The sequence below is a fragment of the Oncorhynchus kisutch genome, linkage group LG25, assembly GCF_002021735.2.
Source record: "Oncorhynchus kisutch isolate 150728-3 linkage group LG25, Okis_V2, whole genome shotgun sequence".
Classification (NCBI taxonomy): Eukaryota; Metazoa; Chordata; class Actinopteri; order Salmoniformes; family Salmonidae; genus Oncorhynchus; species Oncorhynchus kisutch.
The window spans coordinates 15,856,720-15,873,399 of NC_034198.2; the positions used below are offsets into that span (position 1 = coordinate 15,856,720).

At 42.2% G+C, this 16,680-nt stretch overlaps 1 protein-coding gene across 1 annotated transcript in view; it reads left to right on the forward strand.

The window, feature by feature from the left end:
- Nucleotides 1–422: 422 nt before the first annotated feature.
- LOC109869994 (glutamate receptor ionotropic, NMDA 2C-like) overlaps nt 423–16,680 on the forward strand; it is a 98,998-nt gene continuing 82,740 nt past the window's right edge. Inside the window, exon 1 of the mRNA XM_031804583.1 lies at nt 423–483. Within this exon, the coding sequence (XP_031660443.1) occupies nt 423–483 (61 nt within the window). The remainder of the gene's footprint in view (nt 484–16,680) is intronic.

Consider the following 16,680-nt stretch of genomic DNA (forward strand, 5'->3'; position numbering starts at 1 on the left):
ATCAGAATGAATGTAAACATAACAGTTTTGAAAACACAGCTTTTCCCAAAAAAGTGGTCTCTTGGCACAACTTACCCTGGGGTATGGGGTAAGTTGAGCATAGGGACATGCTTAGTTGAGCTGCCTCGGGGTAAGTGGGTGAGGATGTCCTGTGACAGTGGGTGATGATGTCCTGTGACAGTGGGTGATGATGTCCTGTGACAGTGGGTGATGGTGCTGGTAGATCAAAGTGTAATTCATGGAATGGGGTATTTTGTATATCTTGAATGTATGCCTACATTCAGATATAGATCTTTCTGTTCAATATCACTTAGTCTTCCACTTCATGAAGAACAATTCGTAGGCTGGTTCTCTGGATTTGAGGTTACTAAGCCCGTGAAACTGGTCCACAAGAAACTTGATGTTTAGCAAGATCAGACTCTATGTCGTCCTGCTCTCGAGAACCCAAGGTGGCATTCTGCCTTATCCCTAGGGTTCTCAGCCGTAAGTGTCGCCCACAGCTGGGACCATGTGAACTACACTCTCAGCGCTCAGTTTTAACGTTTACAAAAGTCAATAATCGTCTTTTGCGATACGATTTTACTTTAACATCAGTCATTTCATACTTACTGTACGTACACTGTTTTAAAACTCTTTTTTTTACACAGCCGACAGTATTTTTCAGTTGCAACACTTTTCTGGCGTCCGTCTTCACAGGTGTTCTTCACCACCCTCTGTCTTCCCTCTGTCTTCCCTCTGTCTTCCCTCTGTCTTCCGTCTGTCTTCCCTCTGTCTTCCCTCTGTCTTCCCTCTGTCTTCCCTCTGTCTTCCGTCTGTCTTCCGTCTGTCTTCCCTCTGTCTTCCGTCTGTCTTCCGTCTGTCTTCCCTCTGTCTTCCGTCTGTCTTCCGTCTGTCTTCCCTCTGTCTTCTGTCTGTCTTCCCTCTGTCTTCCCTCTGTCTTCACTATGTCTTCCGTCTGTCTTCCGTCTGTCTTCCGTCTGTCTTCCCTCTGTCTTCAGTCTGTCTTCCGTCTGTCTTCCGTCTGTCTTCCGTCTGTCTTCCCTCTGTCTTCCCTCTGACTTCCGTCTGTCTTCCGTCTGTCTTCCGTCTGTCTTCCCTCTGTCTTCCGTCTGTCTTCCGTCTGTCTTCCCTCTGTCTTCCCTCTGTCTTCCGTCTGTCTTCCGTCTGTCTTCCCTCTGTCTTCCATCTGTCTTCCGTCTGTCTTCCCTCTGTCTTCCCTCTGTCTTCCGTCTGTCTTCCCTTTGTCTTCCGTCTGTCTTCCCTTTGTCTTCCGTCTGTCTTCCGTCACTCTTCCGTCTGTCTTCCCTCTGTCTTCCGTCTGTCTTCCGTCTGTCTTCCGTCTGTGTTCCGTCTGCCTTCCGTCTGTCTAATTTGACTAAAACAATGTAAATCCAATTTTAACGTGTTTCTCAAAATGTAAGTATTCTCACGAAAGAGGAAAACCAAAGAGAGAGACAATACAGTGATTTAACCATTGGAAGTCTTCGGTTTTAATCTCCTTGCATTTCCTGTGACTCTGTTTTTAGAGGATTGTGGATAAATCAAAATTGTTTTGACTTTATGATTCATTCGCACAACATTGTATGCATGTTTAAAGAAAAGTATATTTCTATATCAGTACTAGGCTTGTTGTGCCATGAGGTGTAATGGATCATGATGAACGCATATCAAAATCATTAGGCAAATTGACTTTCAGTGAGGACACCCGTTCCCACACTTTTGGTTGTCAATGGAAGAATCAAGCGTAGAATCCTCAGTTCAACTACCAGTTTGAACATTGTGACATTGCCTGCCAAAATGGTACATAATGGTACATTATCAAATGCATAGAACAATGTTAAACATTAAGACAATTCATAAAAAGGGATTTCATTCTGCACAAGATGGGATACAAAAGATCATAATGGTGTTTAGAAGATTTAAAGAGAGGAAACAACACCAAAAGAGAAGGTATATAATTTTGCAGTGAACAGGACTTGAAACACCAAAATAGGGTTTTATCCCTTTTTTTGTTAGTGCTCCCAGTCCCTATCAAGGTGTTAATTCATTGAGTATTGTTACAACACACCATGTAAAGTTTCAAAACATCTCAGGATGATGTGTTTCAATACTTATGCAAAGTTAAGGTTTCATCTCCTTCAATTTGGAGGCAGCTTAGTTACCACTAGTTTAGGTGTTACAAAGCACTTGATTTCAACAGTGTAGTAAACCTTTACATTTTTTACATATTTATTTCTAGCTGATATGAGATAAGGCCCTTATGTTTCAAAAACTGTACCGTTCAGACAGAGCGCTGGGTCTCTGGAAGGTGCCTTCGCGAATAGACGCTAGAGTTAGCTAGCGTGTATGAGTGAGCTAGACCTTGTGTGCATCTGCTACAATATAATAGCCTCTCTTTTGCGTAGGTACATGTTTGTTTTCTTTTTTTGTCAATGTACCTCTTCAGTGTCATTCATTGTCATTCAGTGCCATTCAGTGTCATTCAGTGTCATTCATCTGTTGATGCTGCTCAAATGGACTTATTCCCTTCTCTCATTTCATTGGCTGCTCTCTCAACAGCCTCAAGGGGGGCTAAACCCTGCTTGTTTTACATGTGTAAACATGATGCATGATGTCTGCTTTGTAATGATAGAAATGCACATGACACATTGCAAAAATACTAGGAATACTATGCATACAACGGACAACATGTAATCGTCATTTGTATGGGGGTGTGGGGGCCATTGGCTCAACTTACCACAAGGCAAACATTTTGACAATATTAGCCCACACAGCTACAGGGATGCACTGCTAGGTTTAAGATGTCATATTGTAGTTTGAGTCCCCGACTGATGTACAAAACGATCTTGAAACCATCTACATTGGCTTAGATACAAGCATCATGAAACCTATAATATATATGGTAAAAGATGGTGCTGCAGTGGCTAGCAGCTGTTTAATGGGCCCCTGACCAATTTAGATATTTTTCTGTTCTGTCTGTTTTATTCTCTATTTGGTTAGGTCGGGGTGTGACTAGGGTGGGTACTCTAGTTTTTTCTATTTCTATGTTGGCCTGGTATGGTTCCCAATCAGAGGCAGCTGTCTATCATTGTCTCTGATTGGGGATCATATTTAGGCAGCTTTCTCCACCTGTTGTGTCTTGTTTTTGTATTGTAGCCTTTTGCACTTACAAAGCTGCACGTTAGTTTTGTTACTCTTTATTTGTTTTGTTGCTGGTTCACATGAATAAATATGATGAACACCTTTCACGCTGCACCTTGGTCCAATCCTTCCAACAACAATCGTTACAGCCGATTGTGTATATAATGTCTCAACCATTATTTCCTATGACCCAAAACAGCTTCTGGACATCAGAACAGCAACAGAACAGCAGAACACTAACCTCAATTTGGAGTGTGACACTAACCCGGATGCTTATAAGAAATCTCACAACAACCTCCAACGAGCCATCAAAGAGGCCAAGTGTCCACATAGGACGAATCCTACTATGCCGGCTCTGATGTTCGTCAGATATGGCAGGGCTTGGAAACTATCACGGATTACTAAGGGAAACCGAGCTGCTCAGTGACGCGAGCCTACTAGACAAGCTAAATGCCTTCTATACTCGCTTCGAGGCAAGCAAAATTGAACCATGCATGAGAGTACCAGCTGTTCCGGATGAAAGTATGATCTCGCTCTCCGTAGCCGATGTGAGTAAGACCTTTAAACAGGTTAATATTCACAAGGCCGTGGGGCCAGGTGGAATACCAGGATGCGTACTCAGAGCATGCGCTGACCAGCTGGCAAGTGTCTTCACTGACATTTTCAACCTCTCGCTGACACAGTCTGTAATACCTACATGTTTCAAGCAGACCGCCATAGTCCCTGTGCCCAAGAACGCCAAGGTAACTTGTCTAAATGAGTATCACCCTGTAGCCATGAAATGCTTTAAAAGGATGGTCATGGCTCACATCAACAAAAAATTAACCCAGACACCTTGAACCCACTCCAATTCATGTACCACCCCAACAGATCCACAGATGACACAATCTCTAATGCACTCCACACTGCCCTCTCCCACCCGGACTTGAGGAACACCTGTGAGAATGTCTACAGCTCAGTGTTCAACACCATATTTCCCTCTAAGCTCATCACTAAGCTCAGGACCCTGGGACTGCACAACTCCCTCTGCAACTCCACATCAGCCACCGACTCCAACACCATCATTAAGTTTACTGATGACACAACAGTGGTAGGCCTGATCACCGACAATGATGAGACAGCCAGTAGGGAGGAGGTCAGTGACCTGGCAGTGTGGTGCAGGACAACAACCTCTCCCTCAATGTCAGCAAGACAAAGGAGCTGATTGGGGCTACAGGAAATGGAGGGATGAGCACGCCCCCATCCACAATGATGGGGCTGTAGTGGAGCGGGTCGAGAGCTTCAAGTTCCTTGGTGTCCACATCACTAAGGAATTAACATCGTCCATACACACCAACACAGTTGTGAAGAAGACAAGACAACACCTCTTCCCCCTCATGAGGCTGAAAAGATATTGCATGGGCCCTCAGATCCTCGTTCCTCAGCTGCACCATTGAGAGCATCTTGACTTGCTGCATCACCACTTTGTATAGCAACTGCTTGGCATCCAATCACAAGGAGATACAGAGAGTAGTGCGTACGACTCAGTACATCACTGGGGCCGAGCTCCCGGCCATCCAGGACCTCTATACCAGGCGGTGTCAAAAGAAAATCAAAGCCTCCAGCCATCCATATCATAGACTGTTCTCTCTACAACCACACAGCAAGCGGTACCGATGCACCAAGTCTGGAAACAACAGGACCCTGAAGAGATACTACTCCTAAGCCATAAGACTGAGCTTAGTATTGACTCTTTTTGCATAAACTCTTTTGACTCATCACATTAGCTGCTGCTACTGTTTATTATCTATCCTGTTGCCTAGTCACTTCACCCCAACCTATATCTACATATCTACCTCAATTATCTCGTACCCCTGCACATCGACTCGACTTTATTCCTACCTCGTGTAGATAGCCAAGTTATCGTTACTCATTATGTATTTATTCCTAGTGTTATTATTTTTATATTATTTTACATGTTTCTCTCTGCATTGTTGGGAAGAGCCTGTACTTAAGCATCTCACAGTCTGCTCCTGTTCTTTACAAAGCACATGACAAATAACATTTGATTTGATTTGACCATACATTTATTTGACTTTTTGAAAATCCGTTTTCTGGATCTAACTTATTACCACATGATGACCACTCCCAAAATATTTGGTTATGTGATTCATTTTGTGTAGGGTTTTCTAGAAACAAGGGGTGGCTCAACTTAACCTTTAAATCGACTTAATCCACGTTTCCCTATAGTGATCTGGGTTTTACACTGTACAGGGAAACGACTAGCATAGCTTTGATTGGTTCCATACTGCTGTATCATAACCCCCCCCCCCCCCCCCCCCCGACACACACACTTCTCTCTCTCTTTCTCGCCATCTACATATAGGCAGTAACATTTATCTGCAAGAGCCATCAAACCTTTATGCCTCAGAAAAACATGGTCCATAAGAGACTGCTGCAGAATATATGACTAGCTGTGCTATGTTGGCTATGTTACAATGGAGAGGCGTAGAGACACAAAGTTATGATGAATTATAAAACACTAAAGTGAAGAACAACGTAATATGATTTACAAACCGTAATGTGGGGTATTGTTTATTCAGATTGTGTGTGTGTGTGTGTGTGTGTTTGTCTGCATCTCATCAATCACACTGTCTCTGTCTAGGAATCCTTGACTGAGGGAAGGATGTAGGGAAGGAGAGAGAGAGAGAGAGAGAGAGAGAGAGAGAGAGAGAGAGAGAGAGAGAGAGAGAGAGAGAGAGAGAGAGAGAGAGAGAGAGAGAGAGAGAGCGAGAGAGAGAGAGAGAGAGGGAGAGAGAGAGAGAGAGGGAGAGAGAGAGAGAGAGAGAGAGAGAGATGGAGGGGGGAGAGAGAGAGAGAGAGAGAGAGAGAGAGAGAGAGAGAGAGAGAGAGAGAGAGAGCGAGTGAGGGAGAGTGAAATAGTAATGTATCCAGTCCTCTCTCTCTGCTTCCCTACAGAATAATATATCCTGTAACAGTGGTCACCAACCTTTTTGAGTCAATTCTTTTTTTTACTGAGTCAAGCCAAAAGCCAAGCCAAAATGTACAGCTCAATTTTTTTTTAACATGACTTGCGTTTTGTAAGCCAATACAACATTAACCTATTAATAAAGTACTGTACTAATGAGGTTTGTGCAGTAGACTATTGGCCTAAATCGTTATCACCGCATATTGGCTTTGCTTGAATATTCCTGCCAATGCATTGTGGTTCTTCTCAGTCCATTTAAAAAAATGACATTTCAACATTTGAGGTAGGCTGCATGATCCCACCAATAATAGACCAGTTGTTGTATTACTTGTGAGGCACAACTGAGTGAGCATACATTTAAATGATTCTCTTTTTTATTTATTTTACTGGTCTGATGGAGCCTGCATCTGATGGTCAGAATCAAGTCATCTCACAGTATCAATTTTGCTGTAGCTTTCATTTGCACCTGCTGTGTTACTGCAGACACGGTCATCTGAGACATCCAATTGGCCAGTGGTAGGCCTACAGCACACTTGATTTGCTCCCCCCTGGAAGGCAGAGTTTGTACTTTCAGACATATGAAATGGTACAAAATGCAAACATGTCGCCTACCTGGCACTTGGCAGCTGAAATGGGTGAACCTAGTGCCAACAGTGCAAGACAAATAGAAACAATAGGAGCGCAAGGCCTATCATTTGGTTTTCTACAGAAATGTTTGGCGATCTACTAAGAATGCCTTGAAGATCGACCGGTCAATTGCAGTCAACCGGTTGGTGACCACTGTCCTATAGCATACTGCTGTGACGTGTGAAACCTGAATATATTGCTTCGCCATAGGTTGTGGAAGCGATTATTGTGGGGTCAGCTGTCATTGAGTGTGTTGTGTACCTCCAATCTTGTTGGTGTCATATGGGCTTAGATATGATGGTAGGGAGTAGGGCTGTGGCAGTCACGAGATTTCGTCAGCAGGTGATTGTCAAGCAAATAACTGCCAGTCTCATGGTAATTGACCGTTAATTAACATAAACACATTTAGCAGCTCCTGGCTTCCACACACTACAAGCCACTGATGCAGACCTTTGGAGCATCTGCATGTTAAAAAGTCTAATAAATCCATGTAATATAACCTACACCTTCACAATAAATCCATGATTTATTTTAGACAGGTCTAGAAAATGTAGTCTATTTCAGAAGAACATAATAGAATACTCTGAATTGTCCTTATATTAGGTCCTCATCTGGCTATGCCATATGGCTGTGGGCTACACTAGTTAATTAGCAGACAAGATTTGCTCAGAATTCAATAGCATTATTTTATATAATTTTATAGTATGAAGAATACAATTGAACAGAGCTGAATAAAATAGAAAGGATATTCGAGGGAGTGTGCACATTCTGTGTTGAGTGGTTAACAAAGAAATAGTTACTCCTATATGCTTAACTTAGAGTTTTTCATGTAACTTCAGTTGTTCTACAAATGTTGGGCTATATGTTTAGATATTTTATACATTATAAGGCTGCATGATGTGACTCTAAAGATTATTTGAAAAAAGTAGCATGAAAGGCCTGAGCTCTGCTTAGTTTTTTTTGCACAGGCTGTACACACTTCATCAGTCTCTCTTCCACAATTTGACAAGCACTTGATAATGCCTTGAATTTCCCTGCGGTATCCCCTTTGTGTGGCCGAAATGCACATTAAAAAAATCCATGCCTTTGCGGCCAGTGGCCGTTGTGCCGTTAGGCTGAATATAAAAATTATAATTCCCTTCTCCCGGAGTGCTGCTTGCTCCCAAGCACATCACATTCACATGGCTCTTCATCACTTGATCGGGTCTTTCTCACAGGCTACAAGTGAAGACAGACACATCGGGGACATAAGTGTGCGAGTCGATATCCTATCCCGAGGTGCATATTGAAGATATTGGAAGAACTGTCCACATTTACTTTTCGTCAGCCAACAAGATGAGTAGACCTAACGAACAACAAAAGCACTAGCTTATGTCAATCTACTATCTCCCATAGTACAAAAGTTAGCCTATTTTATTCTGTGCGAAAAATAAATATTCCAAACATACTCTGACTGGGACAGTTATGCGATAGATTCCAAATGAATACAACCACTAGCATCAAAAAAACGGTTTCACACAATGAGGCTGATGCAGCAGACCAGAGCGTTTAGATTAACATGTTGATAAACAATTAGGCTATTTCTTCACAATATAAGTGCAGCAATGACCACACGGTAGTAGGCTATAAGCGGGAATGTTCCATTAGCGGGAAAATACCATTATCAAAAGTCAACGCAAATGTGATTATGCAGGTAATGCTTTTACTATAAAGGTGCATTTTTATTGTGAAAATGATCTTCCCCAAACTTGAAACTCACACGCTGCTTATGTATGCTGGTTGGCTCTACACCCCTTGTAAAGCACATTAATGTCCTTAATTTGAAGAAGTTATTTGGCCACTTTAGTTGTAATACAAACCTTATCAAAGCATATAGGCCTATGGGCTAGGCTACATGATGTATGAGACTATGATTAGAAAAACTAGCCAAAAAAAGGCATTGTTTCTTGCCGTAGGCTGGGCATCATTCACAAGGGATAATATATAATTCACAAGTGATAGGCTGATATTGTCACCCATCAGACTATTCGTGATTTAATCTTGTCTTTACATATACTAATATATGTGTGAAATATGTTTAGATTTAGAATGGCTATTTTCATGCAACTGTCTAGAAACAGGGGCAGGGGAAAAAATACATGTCGTCTCTGCACTTAAATAGATAATTAATTAACAAATGGAGGACCCTTTTCCCGTGGTTCGTTTTTTAATGCCAGCCAGGGAGGCTATACTCCTGTTATAAAGATAAGCAATGTGCTTAATATTAGGAAAGTTGAGATATATATATATATATATATATATATATATAGTAGGCCTAGCCTATAGAAAGCTGATGGGATCCTCCTTTTGTTAATAGAGGCCACCACTCTGTTTACGCACACAATTGCATAGCCTATAGAAATGTTGCGCAACATGAGCTCATGGACTATCATGAAGTGTTTGATTCGATTTTTCATTGCATTTGCATTGATGTCAGAGTGATTAGAGGTACAATAGAGTGTTGAGTTCCAGGCAGTTAGCAAGTTTGGTAAACTACTAATGACCATCAGCAGCATCAGAGCTTGGAGAAGACTAATTACCGTGACTAAACAGTCACGTGGAATTTGACTGCCTTCATGACTCGTGACCGCCGGTAATATGGTCACCATAACAGCACTAACAGCACTAGTAGGGAGATTTTAATTTATGGTATTGGTTGAAGCTCAATGTTAAACTAAAATCTCCCTATCATAGGACAGATGTAAGAAAGCTCAGGAAATATTTGTGATTTTTTTTTGGACACATACAGTATTTAACCCCTTATTTTTGTTGGCAAATAACTACCTCCATACTTCCATTTGTTTGTATACCTTCAGATGAGTCCTGTGACACTTGTGGAGGCCGTAGAGCAAAACGGAGAACACCATCGTGTTTGTGAAAGTCAGACAGTTTGACAGCAGCTCAAACAGTTTGGACGCTACTGATAGAAGTTGTCACATCAGCGTTACTGACTTCAGACGAGTCCTGTGACACTTGTGGAGGTCGGGATTATTAGGTGACTGTGATAGCCAGGACACCGGGGTTAACACCCCTACGATAAGTGCCATGGGATCTTTAATGACCTCAGAGAGTCAGGACACCCGTTTAACGTCCCATCCCCGAGAGACAGCACCCTACACAGGGCAGTGTCCCCAATCCCTGCCCTGGGGCATTGGGATATTTCTTAGACCAGTGGAAAGAGTGCCTCCTACCGGCCCTCCAACACCACTTCCAGCAGCATCTGGTCTCCCATCCAAGGACTGACCAGGACCAACCCTGCTTAGTTTCAGAAGCAAGCCAGCAGTGGTATGCAGGGTGGTATGCTGCTGGCAAAGGGTTTTGATGATGCAAAATGTTTATTGTGAAACATACAAGAAATAATACAAAAATGCAGAAAACTTGAGCGTGCATAATTATTCACCCCCCCCAAAGTCAATAATTTGTAGAGCACCGTTTTGCAGCAATTACAGCTGCAAGTCTCTCGGGGTATGTCTCTATAAGCTTAGCACATCTAGCCACTGGTATTTTTGCCCATTTTTCAAGGCAAAACTGCTCCAGCTCCTTCAAGTGGGATGGGTTCCGTTGGTGTACAGCAATCTTTAAGTCATACCACAGATTCTCAATTGAATTGATGTCTGGGCTTTGACTAGGCCATTCCAAGACATTTAAATGTTTCCTCTTAAATCACTCGAGTGTTGCTTTAGCTGTATGCTTAGGGTCATCGTGCTGCTGAAAGGTGAACCTTCGTCCTAGTCTCAAATCTCTGGAAGACTGAAACAGGTTTCCCTCACAAAATTCCCTGTATTTAACACCATCCATCATTCCTTCAATTCTGACCAGTTTTCCAGTCCCTGCCGATGCTAAACATGCCCACAGTATGATGCTGCCACCACCATGCTTCACTGTGGGGATGGTGTTCTAGTGGTGATGAGAGGTGTTGGGTTTGCGCCAGACATAGCGTTTTCCTTGATGGCCAAAAAGCTCAATATTAGTCTCATCTGACCAGAGTACCTTCTTCCATATGTTTGAGGAGTCTTCCACATGCCTTTTGGTGAACACCAAACATGTTTGCTTATTTTTTTCTTTAAGCAATGACATTTTTCTTGCCACTCTTCCATAAAGCCCAGCTATGTGGAGTGTACGGCTTAAATCGATCCTATGGACAGATACTCCTATCTCCGCTGTGGAGCTTTGCAGCTCCTTCAGGGTTATCTTTGGTATCTTTGTTGCCTCTCTGATTAATGCCCTCCTGAGTTTTGGTGGACGGCCCTCTATTGGCAGGTTTGTTGTGGTGCCATATTCTTAAATGTTTTAAATAATGGATTTAATGGTGCCCGTGGTATGTTCAAAGTTTCTGATATTCTTTTATAACCCAATCCTGATCTGTACTTCTCCACAACTTTGTCCCTGACCTGTTTGGAGAACTCCTTGGGTCTTCATGGTGCTGCTTGCTTGATGGTACCCCTTGCTTGATGGTGCCCCTTGCTTAGTTGTGTTGCAGACTCTGGGGGCCTTTCAGAACAGGTGTATATATACTGAGATCATGTGACAGATCATGTGACACTTAAATAAAGTACACCTGTGTGCAATCTAACTAATTATGTGACTTCTGAAGGGAATTGGTTGTACCAGATCTTATTTAGTGGCTTCATAGCAAATGGGATGAATACATATGCACACACCACTTTTCCATTTGATTTTTTTATTTTTATTTGTTCAAACAAATCATTTTTGACATTTCACGTCACCAATTTGGACTATGTTGTGTATGTCCATTACATGAAATCCAAATAAAAATATATTTAAATTACAGGTTGTACTTATTTTCCACCATAATTTGCAAATAAATTCATTAAAAATCCTACAATGTGATTTTCTGGATTTTTTCCCCTCATTTTGTCTGTCATAGTTGAAGTGTACCTATGATGAAAATTACAGGCCTCTCTCATCTTTTTAAGTTGGAGAACTTGCACAATTGGTGGCTGACTAAATACTTTTTTGCCCCACTGTATATATATATATATATATATATATATATATATATACACACACACACTTTGTTGAAGCACCTTTGGAGCGATTACACCATCGAGTCTTCTTGGGTATGACACTACAAGCTTGACACACCTATATTTGGGGAGTTTCTCCCATTCTTCTCTGCAGATCCTCCCATGCTCTGTCAGGTTGCATGGGGAGCGTTGCTGCACAGATATTTTCAGGTCTCTCCAGAGTTGTTCGATCTGCTTCATGTAAGGGCTCTGGCTGGGCCACTCAAGGACATTCAGAGACTTGTCCCGAAGCTACATCTGCATTGTCTTGGCAGTGTGCTTAGGGTCGTTGTCCTGACTAGTCTACCGTCCCCGCCGTTGCTTCCTTTTTACTCAGCGGTGGCTTATGTCTGGTCACTCACCATAAAGGCTGGATTGATGGAGTGCTGCTGAGATGGTTGTCCTTCTGAAAGTTTCTCTCATCTTCACAGAGGAACTCTAGAGCTTTGTCAGAGTGATCATCAGGTTCTTGGTCACCTCCCTGACCAAGGCCCTTCTCCCCCGATTGCTCAGTTTGGCCGGGCGACCAGCTCTAGGAAGATTCTTGGTGGTTCTTAACTTTTTCCATTTAAGAATGATGGAAGCCACTGTGTTCATGGGGAACTTCAATGCAAAACATTTTTATTAACCTTCCCCAGATTTGTGCCTCAACACAATTTTGTCTCGGAGCTCTACGGACAATTCCTTCGACCTCATGGCTTGGTTTTTGCTCTGTCATGCACTGTCAACTGTGGGACCTTATATAGACAGGTGTGCCTTTCCAAATCATGTCCAATCAATTGCATTTAACAGAGGTGGGTTCCAACAAGTAGAACCCGCTAAAGGAAAATCAATGGAAACAGGATGCACCTGATCTCAATTTCGAGTCTCATAGCAAAGTTTCTGAATGCTTATGTAAATAAGGTATTTCTGTTTTTTATTTTTAATACATTCGCAAACATTTCTAAAAACCTTTTTTCACTTCGTCATTATAGGGTATTGTGTGTAGATTGATGATTTCCAAAAATGTAATCCATTTTAGAACAAGTGTTATTTGTGTCTTATGAAGAGTTTGCTGACAAAAATTACAACATCAAACAATGGACACTGTGTGTCACGGTTGTCATAATGAGGAGACCAAGGCGCAGCGTGATAAGCGTACATTCTATTTTATTAAACGAATGCAACACTGAACAAAACTATACAAAATAACAAACCGTGTGTCACGCCTTGGTCTTAGTGTTTTGTGTTTTCGTTATATATTTTGGTCAGGCCAGGGTGTGACATGGGTTTACGTGTTGTGTTTCGTATTGGGGTTTTATAGGATTTGGGATTGCTATGTTTAGGGGTGTGTCTAGTTAGGCTTGGCTGCCTGAGGCGGTTCTCGATCAGAGTCAGGTGCTTCTCGTTGCCTCTGATTGGGAACCGTATTTAGGTAGCCTGAGTTCGCTTTGTCTTTCGTGGGTGATTGTTCCTGTCTCTGTGTAGTGTTCACCAGATAGGCTGTAATAAGTTTCACGTTCCGTTTGTTGTTTTTGTATTTATTTAGTTATTTCATGTATCGTCACTTTTTCCATTAAAGACATGAGTAACCACCACGCTGCATTTCGGTCCGACTCTCTTTCTACAAACGAAGAACGCCGTTACACCGTGAAGCAATATGACTAGTGCAAACAGGCAACTAAACATAGAATAATAACTGGAAAATGGCAACCTAAATAGGATCCCCAATCAGAGACAACGATAAACAGCCGCCTCTGATTGGGAACCAATTCAGGCCACCATAGACCTACATATACCTAGAAATACAAAAACCCCATAGACTTACAAAAACCCTAGACAGGACAAAAACACCTAGACAATACAAAAACTAAACCAACCACCCTTGTCACACCCTGACCTAACCAAAATAATAAAGAAAACAAAGATAACTAAGGGCGTGACACTGGGACAATATATTTCAACATAACTAACCCACACACTCTCTTTTTGTCCATTTTCCCTCCCCCTTGTCTGCATTTCTCTCTAATCTTTCTGTTTCTCCCCCCTCCCCCCTGTTTCTCTCTCTCTCTCTCTCTCTCTCTCTCTCTCTCTCTCTCTCTCTCTCTCTCTCTCACCCCCCTCTCTATGTATTTGGCCTTGGGTTGTGACTAGTTTCAATCATATAACTGTAAAAATACAATGTATTTTTCAAATGAAAAAGAATGAGACCTTGTCTTCTATTACTGTCCGCCACCTTGCTCACCTCTCACACACTCATGCTCACGCCGGCACAAACATAAGCGGAACGCACACGCAGGCATGCATGTGCACACTTTTGACACATTGTGCACGTTGAGAGCACTTCTTCTTGTCTGTGGGATTTTAAAGTGGGCATTACAAACTAACCAGGCGAAGCCATTGGTGTTTGATAACCTCTGCACAATCCCGTTCCTGCTTCACACACTCACACGCAAGCACCCACCCACACGCATGCACACACACACACGCACACACACGCTACGCCCTCCCTCACCCCCCACACCATACACTCTCCTCTGTCAGATGTGCTGTTTCGTGTGGTGTGTTTTTGCATTGTCGCTGGAAGATGCTATATTGGTCCGTTAATACAGGACTAGTAACGAGTACTAGAAACTTTACTAGGACTAGTAAAGGCCCAGTGCACTACTTTAAATAAAAAAGTTATTGTAGAGGCCTGCAGCACACTCAGCACCCCTACTTCTCGCGGCTATGTGTCTATGTAGTGACCGCTGGCTAATCCATCTGTGTGATCTCTAGTCATCAGAGAGGCCTTCACAATCATCTCACATCCCTCACACTTCCCTATCTCTTTGTTCCAATACAGACCAAATGGCCCAATGTCTCGATGCTGGGATATTGTCGTTTTGGTGTGCAAATTAAGAACGAGACTAAAAAAACAAAAGACATTAAGCTCTTAGAATAGAACTGTCATCAGACGTATCCTTTCAACTCTCTTTCAAGCCTCTCTTTTCTAAGGTGATTTTTGTCTGTTTCCTTCCGTATGACTTCGAATGCTCCTGCCTTTGAAGATGGGTACTATTTTATTCATGTACCTGCAGTTGTTCAGCACTAGTTATTGTTGAAAGCAGTTGACCAAAAGATAAATACATCTAATCTAATTGAAATGTTTCTAGATGATATCTTGTAGAAAGAGGCTAGAGACTAAAATGTTAATGTCTGATGGAGGTCAGGTGCTGGTGTCAGTGTCAGTGGGTGTGTGTGAGATTGCAATGAACAGGGATGGAGAGAGAGAAAAATATATAATACTTAAACAAATGCACTGAAAGATTATGGGTTTCAGGGTCAATCCACAAAATGAGTCAATTTCTGGTAGTTTAATTTAACTTTCTGTCATGATGAGCACATGTTCAATTTATAGGTCCAATGCGGTCAAAATGTCAGGCGCTCTTTTCAAACAGCTCTTGCACTAAATAGGCATTATCATAATTTTCACAGTATTACTCCAACTTGTGGAAATATATATAAAATGACAACAAAAAAAATCACATTTTTGACTGCACTGGGCCTGTGCAATGAACACGATGGGAGACAGAGAGCTGGTTTCAAGCGTAGCAGGTGTTTATTTGTAAAGGACCACAGGCAGAAGGTCATACACAGGGTTTAAAAAGGCAACAGTACAGGCAGTGAAAAGGCTAGTAATGTCATCTGGGAGATCAGGCAATAGGTTGATAACAGGAAATCCGAAAGAACAGGCAGGATGAGGCAAAAGGCACCGTTAGTGAGGCAGGCAACAACTATCATACACGAGAGGATTAAAGTAAGTCCCAAATAAAGTAACAGGGTTAATTTAGGTTTAATTTCATCTTAACTCAGCCATAACTCCCATTATGGCAGGGAGAATGGAAGCTTGTGTGCAACAAGGAGAGGAAATTGAATGCAAGTTTCACCCAAAATGTAAATTGGTAAAACATTTTAAGCCTGTCTATCTATGGGTAGCAGGGTTGACATGTTATGCCCGACGTGCTCAGTTTTCCACCACAAAACACCAGGGGGGGAAAAAGGAATAGTTTCACAATATTAAAATGAGGAGTTTGCGTCACAGGGTTGACCATAAAATGAGGGATTTGTATTTTATTTTGATCAATCACTAATCACATTAAATAAATGATCATCTTCAGGAAAGACTTTGTCAAAGCAACAAAATAAATCGGGATTTACAATTATGGGGACAAATGTGGGCTTAAGTGGGACAAAGGGACATTAGCAAATGTTTATTCATATAAAAATGTTGGATTTATTGAATTGTCCATGTGGTCTATATTAAAGGGCACTTCATTTAATATAACAGACTTCTAAAATCCAATACTGGTGCACAATTTATACTTAAAATATCAAAGGGACGCAAAAGAGACTAGTTTCGTGGAGCGACACATCAATTGTCACAGACAAAAGCTGCTTGCATGTCTGACTACTGCTCTCCATTTCTTTCCCTCTCCTACCCCCTCTCTTTGAACCCTCTGTCCCACCCTCACCTTCTCCCCCTCTCCATATCTCTTTCTCTCCTCTCCCCCCCCCTTTCTATTTTTACTCCTCTTTACTCCTCTCCAGGCAGTAGGGTGCTGACATGGCTGCTCCAGGACAGCCACCTTCTTCTCCGCGATATCCTCCTCTTTTCCTTCTCTTCCTCCTCCTCTTCCTCTCCTCCCTTCCTCCCCTCCTCTCCCGCCCTCTCATCCCTCATCCCTCTATTAACGTGGCGGTGGTGTTCTGTGGCTCTGCTTACCAGAATGAGGTCAGGGGTCATTTGAGCAGAGAGGACTTCGCTGATCTTCTAGGTATGAACCTGTGAACCAGTTTTGCCACTGTTCTTGACATTAATACTTATGTGCAAAAAAGCACCAAAGCACATACTATGTT